At 44.2% G+C, this 11,242-nt stretch overlaps 1 protein-coding gene across 1 annotated transcript; it reads left to right on the forward strand.

Annotated features, from left to right (window-relative positions):
• The first annotated feature begins 5,081 nt into the window (after nt 1-5,081).
• On the forward strand, nt 5,082-10,871 carry LOC124041543 (Golgi reassembly-stacking protein 2-like). Its single transcript, XM_046359251.1, has 10 exons — nt 5,082-5,246; nt 5,990-6,070; nt 6,562-6,765; nt 6,849-6,935; nt 7,064-7,194; nt 7,269-7,404; nt 7,850-7,973; nt 8,354-8,452; nt 8,564-8,653; nt 8,823-10,871. Exons 1-10 carry the CDS (start codon nt 5,184-5,186, stop codon nt 9,095-9,097), a joined length of 1,290 nt encoding a protein of 429 aa, XP_046215207.1. The 5' UTR covers nt 5,082-5,183; the 3' UTR covers nt 9,098-10,871.
• The last annotated feature ends 371 nt before the right edge of the window (nt 10,872-11,242 follow it).

The raw sequence follows: 11,242 nt of genomic DNA on the forward strand, positions 1-11,242 counted from the left end.
CGGATAGGAGTGTGAAGACAGTACCTGTCGGATAGGAGTGTGAAGATAGTACCTGTCGGATAGGAGTGTGAAGATAGTACCTGTCGGATAGGAGTGTGAAGATAGTACCTGTCAGATAGGAGTGTGAAGACAGTACCTGTCGGATAGGAGTGTGAAGATAGTACCTGTCGGATAGGAGTGTGTAGAAAACAGCACATTGCAAAATGAACTTCATCTAGAAGAAAGAAGACAACACCATTCTCCTTTACAGTCAGAAGCCAGTTCTCTCTCCTCATCCTTTTCACTTCTCTTTCTCTCTGTACCTCTGAAGGAAACTTCACTCCTCAATGTCCTACCCACAGTGTTCTCTCCAGCTCCAAAATCTCAGTGGTAATCACCCCAATTGCCCTTATGCTATCACACACACACCTAATCACCCAGGGAAATTACTTGGTTGGCCCCAGCTGTCTACCGCTGCCTGATGAGCTGTTGACAGCTCCCCATCTTGTCACAACCTCCTCACCTCTCTTCCTCTCCTCTCCTTTTAATCAGCCTACTCTCCTCCACCTTTATTCCTCTCCACTCCCTATGGCTGTCAGCCACCCATCTGAGTGGCGTGATGCGGCATGACTCCCCCTGGTGGTGGCTCTAGACCGTGTGTCAATCAGAGGTACTCAAGTGTGCCGATTGCCAAATAAGGAACCCTGTGTAGTTCTGACATGTCTACCTCAGAGTAATGAAGATATAGATGTCGAGTGAATTGAGATTCCTATTCAAGAACAGAAACATTGTCATTGACAATCAATTCCACTTTTCAATTGTTGATTTGGAATTCCATTGAATGTTCTATGTTGAGGGTAACCAAAAAGCCTATCAGCAGCTCACACAGTAGAAAGTGTTAATATAGTCGGGACTGTAATTGGTCATTACAGCAGTAATTTGGAAGCAGGTGTTCCAAGCCTGCAATAACAATAATAACTCATGAATATGGAGGAGGCAGCCATACAGTAGAGAGAGAGAGAGAGAGAGAGAGAGAGAGAGAGAGAGAGAGAGAGAGAGAGAGAGAGAGAGAGAGAGAGAACGATAGAGAGAGAGAGACGGAGACAGAGATACAGAGAGAGAGAGAGAGAACGATACAGAGAGAGAGAGAACGATAGAGAGAGAGAGAGAACGATACAGAGAGAGAGAGAACGATAGAGAGAGAGAGAGAGAACGATAGAGAGAGAGAAAGAGAGAACGATAGAGAGAGAGAGAACGATAGAGAGAGAGAGAGAACGATAGAGAGAGAGAGAACGATAGAGAGAGAGAGAGAGACAGAGATACAGAGAGAGAGAGAACGATACAGAGAGAGAGAGAACGATAGAGAGAGAGAGAGAGACGGAGACAAAGATACAGAGAGAGAGAACGATACAGAGAGAGAGAGAACGATAGAGAGAGAGAGAGACGGAGACAGAGATACAGAGAGAGAGAGAGAGAGAGAACAATAGAGAGAGAGAGAGACGGAGACAGAGATACAGAGAGAGAGAGAGAGAGAGAGAGAGAGAGAGAGAGAGAGAGAGAGAGAGAGAGAGACGATACAGAGAGAGAGAGAACGATAGAGAGAGAGAGAGAACGATAGAGAGAGAGAGAGAGAGAGAGAGAGAGAGAGAGAGAGAGAGAGAGAGAGAGAGAGAGAGAGAGAGAGAACAATAGAGAGAGAACGAGAGAGAGAGAGAGAGAGATGGAGACAGAGATACAGAGAGAGAGAGAGCAGACAGATAGCACATTTTCTGTCTGAAATGGGTATGTTACCTGTAAAAAAAAATATATACGGCAATGTTTATATGACCCCCTTTCAAACAGCCCCTTATTTACCACCATGGGTGTGGTTTGCAGTTCAAATGAAGGAGGTGCTAAACAATGGAAGTGTTAATAAATGTACCTGCCAAATCAAATTGTGTTCGTCACATGCTTCGTAAACAGCAGGTGTAGACTAAACAGTGAAATACTTGCTTACCGGCCCTTCCAAACAAGGCATAGAGAGAGAAAACAGAGAAATAATAGAAAAGTAATAACACGTAGTAATAATAACAGATATAATAAATACACAATGAGTAAGGATAACTTGGCTACATCTCTAGAGAGATCTGAAAATAGCTGTGCAGCGAAACTCCCCATCCAACCTGACAGAGCTTTAGAGGATCTGCAGAGAAGAACGGGAGAAACTCCCCAAATATAGGTGTGCCAAGCTTGTAGCGTCGTACCCAAGAAGACTTGAGGCTGTAATCGCTGCCAAAGGTGCTTTTTAGAATAAATGGTGCAGATGAAGAGTAAAGGGCCTGAATACAGTCTCCTGAGTGGCACAGCGGTCACTACAGACCCCAGGCTGTTTCACAACCGGCCGTGACCAGGAGTCCCACAGGGCGGTATACAATTGTCTAGATTAGGGGAGGGTTTGGCTTGGGGGGCTTTACTTGGCTCATTGTGCTCTTGTGGCGGGCCGGGCAAATGCAGGCTGACTTTGATCATCAGTTGAACTGTGTTTCCTCCAACACATTGGTGTGGGTGGGTGTTAAGAAGCGCGGTTTGGAGGGTCACCTTTCCCAAGCCTGTTGGGGGGAGTTGCAGCGACGAGACAAGATCGAAAAAGGGGGTGAAATACAAGAAAAGTGTCTGAATACATTTCTAAAAATGTTTTGCTTGTGTTCCATTATGGGGTATTGTGTGTAGATTGATGAGGGGGAACAAAACGATTGAATCCATTTTAGAACAAGGTTGTAATGTAACATAACGTGCGAAAAGTCAAGGGGTCTGAATACTTTCCGAATACACTGTATAACTTAGAATAAAGTGACTAGGCAACAGGATAGATAATAGACAGTAGCAGCAGCGTATTTGATGAGCCAAAAAGGTTGACGCAAAATGGGTCAATGCAGGTAGTCCGGGTAGCTATTTGGTTAAGTATTTAACTATTTTAGGCTAGTGTGTATAGACCATGAGAGAGCCTTACCCTCTGTAGCACCTTGAGGTCAGATTCCAAAAACTTGCCATTCCAAGCAGTGATGCAGCAAGTTAAGATGCCTTCAATGGTGCAGATGTAGAACCTTTTGAGGATCTGAGGGCTCTGTGGTGCCCTTGTGGTCGGATGCCAAGCAGTTGCCAGTCAAGATGCCTTCAATGGTGCAGATTTCAGCCTCCTGAGGGGGACGATGCATTGTTGTGCCCTCTTCACAACTGTGTTGGTGTGTATGGACCATGATAGATCCTTAGTGTGGTGGACACCGAGGAACTTGAAGCTCTTAACCAGTTCCACTACAGCCCCGTTGATGTAAATGGGTACATGCTCGACACTCCATTTCCTGTAGTCCACGATCAGCTCCTTTGTCTTGCTGACATTGGAACCACACTACTCTAGGTCTCTGACCTCCTCGCTATAGGCTGTCTCATCTTTGTTGGTGATCAGGCCTACCACCATCGTGTCGTCAGCAAACTTAATGATGGTGTTGGAGTCGTGAGCAACGACGCAGTCATGCGTGAACAGGGAGTACAGGAGGGGACTAAGCACACACCCCCGTGGGGCCCCCGTGTTGAGGGTCAGCGTGGCAGAGGTGATGTTGCCTACTCTCACCACCTGGGGTCGGCCTGTCAGGAAGTCCAGTATCCAGTTGCAGAGGAAGGCATTCATGTCCCAGGGTTCTTAGCTATATTAGGGTGTAGCCCAAACCGTTCGAACGCTACAGATGTTTTCGTGAGAAGACCGATTTTCGCTATGTCTCATGGTCTGACAAACTACGCTCTAGCTCTGCCACCTTTTACCGCAGATGAAGAACGACGATATCGGCAGACGTGGTGGATTGAGACACAGCCCATGCTCTAACTTAAACAGACGGATAGGGGGGGCATGGAAATTGTAGGCTAAGGGTTGCCTAGTGGTTAGAGCGTTGAACTAGTAACCGGAAGGTTGCAAGTTCAAATCCCCGAGCTGACAAGGTACAAATCTGTCGTTCTGCCCCTGAACAGGCAGTTAACCCATTGTTCCTAGGCCGTCATTGAAAATAAGAATTGGTTCTTTAACTGACTTGCCTAGTTAAATAAAGGTGAAATAAATGTAAAAAAATAACCAGCCTCAGATGTGAGTGCTACAAGGTGGTAGCCATTATGGCATGACTCCTTTGAGTTCTTGGGAACAGGAATGATGGTGGTCATCTTAAAACGTGGGGATTACAGACTGGGACAAGGAGAGGTTGGAAATCACTGAAGTGGTAAACTTCATACGAGCAAAATATTTAAACCACAGGCAGTTTGTTTCACTGTTGGAAGGGACAGAGTCTGTGTGGGACGTGGGGAGTCCGAGGGTGGCTTTTGATATTTTTGGGGGATTCCTCATGTTGGGTTCTATATTTATTCAATATTATCTGAATCCTATAAATTAAAAACACCAATTTGGGTGCAATTAATTAGCTTAATTTATCAGATATAACATTAGAAATTATAACAAAGAAATGTTTTAGGAATGCTAATCAAATGTTACTACAGATAACTACAGAATTGATTTCAGAACAATCTAAGATGGTAGGTGTCGAAATCTTCTTTCTTGTGCTTTTTAAGGTGGAACGACCCTGAGAGTCTTTCCAACAATTACACGTTAACACACCAGAAAGTGACTAAGTGAATGATTACACTGGTAGCATAGTCTAGTTGTAGAACCATGAAAAGCTATAAAATAACTTCTTTTATGATTAAAGGTTTATAATATTACATTGTTGTAGTGTATTTTATCGGTGACAGTTTAGATTCACTATCAATCTAAAAGGTGAACATTTCACAGCATATATACTTGTTATTTTCTATGATTCATATCAATATAATGTAATATATCAATATAATAATATCCGTATATTTATACCAATATCATATATCACAATTAAAAAGCAGCACCTGAAGAACTACACCCTGAGCACGTCACCAGCCTACACTTGCCCCAACACACTGATCTTATGTCAGTTTTGCATTTTCCCCCCACTAGTGAACAAGTTCGAATTTGGGGTGGATAAACCGATTCCAGATCTGTGGCTAGGGAAAACTCCCATCAGCCTTGTTTTCTGGTGGTCTGCCACGTAACAACACAAGCGCTCAACTGGCAGAGTGGGTGACGTGTAGCGGGTAGCAATATTACCGAAGCAGGAAAATATCTCACAATAAATACGATATATAGTAGGGGTGTCATGGGGGGATTGCAGAGTGTCGAGATACCGGGTGGAGGATCCGAAGGCTACCATGTTCTTCGGGTAGCTATGTGTTTTTTTAAATTTTTTATGTCTGCAAAGAATGTTAGCTCGCTAGCAAGAATCCGCATAATACTGCAATTGTTGCCTCACGGTCAAATAGAGGCCGGGGATCACATTCTGGCCTACATGTAGCAAATACTAATAAGCAGTGTTAACGCTATTTTCCCCAGCATTTGCTACAGGGGCATTTTGGAATTGTGCAAGGCAAACATTTGAAAGGCATTTTATTTTATTGGTTGCATTATATTGTTTAGCAAACAAGGTTAGCTGTAAAAACAACCAGACAGACACGAATGGGGTTTGAATGAGCTAGCCAGCTCAACGCTAGCTAGTTGTCGAAACCATAGCTTTTATAGGGGCAGCTACGTTGCTGATAGAATCCTCACAGCATCACAGTATCATGCCTCTTTCTACACATTTGTCTGAACACCTGCATGTATAGACCTCCATGTTCAGACGTCAATATGTTGATGTGACAAGCATCTATTTGGTCTTGAGATAGACAACCTTCGGGTATTACAGGTGAAGCTCGTAATAAATACCTGTTTAATTCTAAGGCTACTGCTAAATATTCAAAGGTGATGTGAAGCTCCCTAACCTCTGCTAAGAAGACTGGACCTCATGGTACAGGCAGTAGTGTGAATACCCGGTAACTGCTCCTTGCTCAAGCCTTGTTCCAGCTGCTCCCTTTCAATCTCAAAATACAGTTGTTACAAGTCATGATGTCTCTGTCTTCTCCCAAGGTTCAGGAGAACTCTCCGGGACACCGGGCAGGACTGGAGCCTTTCTTTGACTTCATCGTCTCCATCAACAATGAAAGACTGGTATGCGTAGACAAGCTATTGAATAAGCATGTTCAACACACACTAACTTCGGTTGGGTTGTGTGCCACAACAAAAAAAACAGAACTCCTCATCATACCCACATCCATACCCCCCCCCAAAAAAAAAATATATATATATATTTTAGCTGCCCCCTTGTGACAGTGAAGTAGAAAAATTTTTACATTTTAAAGTTCACTTCCTGCAATTCTACACATTTTGCCATAGGGTGGATGCAAATGTCTTAATTTTTTAATATGATAATAACTGATGATCAATTGGCCCCACCCCGGTAGATTAATTTACCAATGTGCTGATGCACAACCACATTTCTAAGTTGCACCTCGTGTATTGTATTATTCTAGCTCTCAACAGTAAGTTTTAATTGGTCCGCGGGCCTACAAAAGGAGAGTGCCGCCAATTGCCCATCCTGGCTCTAATGGATGTCTGTTCTACTCATTCTAATTCTATAATTTATCCTGTCTCTGTTTCAGAACAAGGACAATGACACCCTGAAGGACCTATTGAAAGCCAGTGTGGAGAAGCCGGTCAGGATGCTGGTCTACTCCTCTAAGACCCTGGAGCTCAGGGAGTCCACCGTCATCCCTAGCAACCTCTGGGGTGGCCAGGGCCTGCTGGGAGTCTCCATACGCTTCTGCAGCTTCGAGGGAGCCAATGAGAACATCTGGCACGTGCTGGTGAGTAGCCAGTAGCCAAAAAAGGTGTGCCCAATTAATTTACACCAGGCAGGTGTAATTCTTGGTATCGCTCTCTTTCTCAGGAGGTGGAGCCTAACTCTCCAGCAGCCCTGGCTGGCTTGCGGCCTCACACTGATTACATCATAGGAGCCGACACCGTTATGAACGAGGTGCGTATAGTGACAAAACTACACCATACATTCTATTCTAGGAGTAAAGACTGCGCGCTTCACAAACTAGCCAATAAGCATTTGGATATAATTCATTGACGTTTACCTCTTCCACCTCTCTCTCTCAGTCGGAGGACCTCTTTTCTCTGATAGAGACCCATGAAGGGAAGGGGCTGAAGCTGTATGTCTATAACACAGACACAGACAACTGCAGAGAGGTGGTCATCACCCCGAACAGTGCCTGGGGAGGGGAGGGCAGGTAACACACACACACACACACACACACACACCTCAGTCTGACAAGTGACATCATCTACTGTTCTCTTGTTCCAGTCTGGGATGTGGGATAGGATATGGATACCTGCACAGAATTCCCACCCGACCATTTGAAGAGGGGAAGAAAATCTGTTTTCCAGGTCCTATTCCCAGTGGTGAGCCCATCAGCCCGCTCAAGGATGGATTTACTCAGGTTAGTATCAACCCAGAACTTGACCCAAGAATCAGAACAACTAGAACTGCCTGGACAGTCAGTAGACAATCAGTCACTTTATGCTTTTTTTTTTGTCATCCTTTTTTTTGGAACTAGAGGGCTGAAATGACCAGACCAAGTCTACAGTACCCACACTAGCTTTAGTCTCAGCCTCATAATAGTATCCCATCGATTTGAAGTGTCCTTTGCTTATTTGCATGCTTTCCCTCCACCCCCTCATCAGGGAAGGCTATGAGAGGCTCATTATGTCAGAATGTCCCTCCCAATGCAGACAGGCACGTCAGAGAGGAAAGATGTTCATTCAAATGAGTAATTACTTGTTTAAATGCACTTGACCTTACCTGTTCATCAACCGCCCCTCTCTCATATTTCTCTATTCCTCCCTCCCCCCTCTCTCATCTCTTTATTTCTCTCCCCCACTCAGGTTCAGCTGTCAGCTGTAACCCCTCCGCCTGTTTTGCCTTCTGTCCCCACGGGGCTTGAGGATTCGCTGTCCGGCCTGTCAATCAGCTCAGCCCCGCCCACTATCCCAAGCGAGTTTCAGACAGGTACCTCATCTCTCTTACTCTTTCGCTGTCTCGCAACATATTATGGTCACAAAGTGTTATGAAATGGAATGTGACACCAGGGTTAAACTTATAATTTTTCACTTTGCTCCAAATGGCCTCCCTGTTCCTATCAAACTCCCATTGGAAATTAATGATCTCAGTCAATGCTATGGATGGTCAAAAAATATCCTCTCTCTCCAATGCATTTTTGTTCTGATGGCTAGGGTTGAGGTCAATTCCATTTAAATTCAGAAAGTAAACCCAATTCTACTTTCCTAATTGAAAGCATTGAAGAGAATTGGAGTTTCAGTGTTTGGAATTCACTGGAATTGAAATGGAATTGACCCCAACCCTGCTGACGGCTCGTCTTTCTCACCCAGGTCTCCCCACTGTTCCCCTGCTGCCCACCTCTATCAGCCCCTCCCTGAGTCCCCTAAACCCTGCCTCCACGACCTTCAACCCCGCCACCACGCTACCAGGTCAGCACACGTTTCTCCTCAGAATTTTGTTATATGATCAAATTGAAACGATCAAATCATGCACTTTTCTACACTAACTAAATATATATGTTTATTCGTGTACTATTGTAGGTCTGATGCCTATCCCGGGCAGCTTCTCCCTACTTCCAAACCTCACCAACCTCGGCGCACTACCAGACCTCAGCGCTGTGTCGTTAGCAGGTATTAATGGGCTACCGCCACCTGGAACAGCGGGTTTATACTACCAGCAGCTAATGTTAGCAACTATTGTTAACCCCTGGGGACGGTAACCCAATGTTAACATTATGTATTAGTGTACATGTTCCTGTGTTCACTAACAGATCTCTCTCTTCTCCCCGCTCCATTGCAGGTTTCCCTCCACTCGCCCCCCTCCCTCCTCTGAACCTGCCCGGTCTTGCCCCCCTCCCCCCCATGCCCACCATGCTGTCCCAGCTACCACTCCTGCCCCCAGGGGTAACATCTTTTCCCCCGGTCGACCTCACTTCCCTCACCCTTCCAACAGTCGCCCCAGAGAAGCAGACCCTCCCTGATGCCACAGTTCCCTCTACTGCCACCGAATCAGCTGTCGCCTCGGGAACCTCCCCCACGGAATCACAGGCTTCCACGGAGACGTCGTCGTCGTAACACAGGAAGAGTCTCAGACCCAGAACCAAACCTGCCAGTTTCTCTGTCTCCTTCTCTCTCTCTTTCACCCTCTATTTATTTAGCCAGGAGGGAGAGAAGCATATTTCCAGCAGTGAGGCTGGCGCACAAAGAAGGTAGTCAGTTGGAAACGTGGAGCAGAGGAATGAATGATGGACAGATGGGATGAAGGAGTGGCAGTGGCTAGAAGCAGAGTAGCCCTACCAGCCTGTCTGTCCCACCCGGCCTCAGTTTCATTCAAAATCTCTTCTGTATATCAGCTTTTTTTTATAACCTCCCAACCCTTTAGTAAACCCAGAAATGTCTTTAGTTAGACATTTCTTCATATATTAATTTCAGTTAAATTGCTTACTGTAGATTGTTTCTGTTAAAGGGGCAATCTGCATTTCTTATAAATTATTTATATGTACCAATTAATTCTTGAGCCCCATTCTACCCCAAGATATAAGCTTGTTTTACGCCAATGTTGGTAAACAAAGTAGATGTGAACAAACACAAAACATGCCTAAAACTAATTTTGATATCATGGATGTTCAGTCCTTGCATTTCTCTATCCCCATCCCTAAGCTTTTTACCGAAACCGGGGCAGGGAGTACGGTTTGTTTCAACTGCTGATTGCTGCTTTAAAGAATGAAATCTGCATTATTTTATGCCACATTTGTGTGTTGAAATCATCAGGTATGCATGCATGCTTGTACCTATTAATACATTTCTATGCATTGTTAGTTTAAACAAAACTCTAAACCCTCGAGGGTGCTAATTACTAGATGTCTATACAAGACGTGACCAAAATTGAGATATCGTCAGAACTATGAACATGAACCATTTGTGGCTGGGGTAGGGTATCTGGTTAAAATCATATCTGTTATGCGCTGTAGTACCATCCGGGATAGAACAATGAGCCAAATGTTTCACGGTATGTATAAATCGGAAGCATCCCGTTGGCATTTCCTCTCAACTCCAAATATGGTGATGAGAGGAAGCCCAGTGTCCAGCAGTGAGAGGAGATGGATTCTGGCTGACATTATGCACATTTTCTCATTGATTTTTAAACTTTTGATCTCAATACCGTTCTGTTCCCAAAACTCGAATATGTTACAGAGTGGACTAACTACCCTTTGCAAAAGTTTTTAAAAATAGGAGTTGTTCAGGAATGCAAGGACGAATTGAGTTATTGCACACACACACTTCAGAGTAGACGTTCCTTAATGGTAATATGCAAAAACATGCTAGAACACGCCAATAGGATCTTTCTAGCTCTTGCTTGGCTCTGCCCACTATGATTAATTTGCTCCCATTGGAAATGACATGCTGTGGACTCTTGGGTTTAGTTAGTCAAACAGTAAGGCATGAGGGAGTGTGATATATTTTGACAATATACCACGGCTAAGGGCTGTTCTTAAGTATGACACAACGCGGAGTGCCTGGGTACAGCCCTTAGCCCTGGTATATTAGCCTTATACCACAAATCCCCAAGTTGTCTTATTGCTATTATGAACTGATTACCAACATAATGTTTTGTCATACCCATGGTATATGGTCTGATATACCATGGCTTTCAGCCAATCAGCATTCAGGGCTCGAACCACCCAGTTTATAAAGTATTTGGTACTGTCCTCTGGCATGGCCAGATGGTTGGAAATAGAAGGCGCAGTGGGGCTGTTCAACCAAATGAGGGCACTGTGTTCCAACTTTATGTTAACGTCCTGTGCATACATACTCGAGCAATAAAGCCAATGGAATTTTACACATTTTATTTGTGTGTTTTTTTTTATATTGTTTTTAAAAAAGATGCACTTTTGTTGACTTTAAAAATGTTTAACATTTTATAGAATAGCTTACTTGTTAAGTTTGTGGCCTTGCATGTTCCATTGTCTGCTTAAAATGTACCCTGAAGAAAAATATGAACCCAACATGTGAAGTGTTGGTTGCATGTTTCATGAGCTGAAATAAAACAACCCAGTAATGTTCCATACAGGAAAAAAAGCTAATTTCTCAAATTTTGTGCACAAAATGATTTATATCCCTGTTTGTGAGCATTTTGTCTTTGCCAAGATAATCAATCCACCTGACAGGTGTGGCATATCAAGATGCTCAATAAAAAAGCATGATCACACAGGTGCACCT

This window comes from Oncorhynchus gorbuscha, linkage group LG08 (assembly GCF_021184085.1).
Source record: "Oncorhynchus gorbuscha isolate QuinsamMale2020 ecotype Even-year linkage group LG08, OgorEven_v1.0, whole genome shotgun sequence".
In the NCBI taxonomy this organism is placed as follows: Eukaryota; Metazoa; Chordata; class Actinopteri; order Salmoniformes; family Salmonidae; genus Oncorhynchus; species Oncorhynchus gorbuscha.

What these genes read in the sequence shown, in the direction of transcription:
- LOC124041543 (XM_046359251.1), top strand. Translation starts at nt 5,184, where the DNA reads ATGGGGGGATTGCAGAGTGTCGAGATACCGGGTGGAGGATCCGAAGGC. An exon ending in CCGACACCGTTATGAACGAG is followed by an intron (nt 6,936 to 7,063) that starts GTGCGTATAGTG and finishes TCTCTCTCTCAG; the next exon opens with TCGGAGGACCTCTTTTCTCT. An exon ending in TCAAGGATGGATTTACTCAG is followed by an intron (nt 7,405 to 7,849) that starts GTTAGTATCAAC and finishes TCCCCCACTCAG; the next exon opens with GTTCAGCTGTCAGCTGTAAC.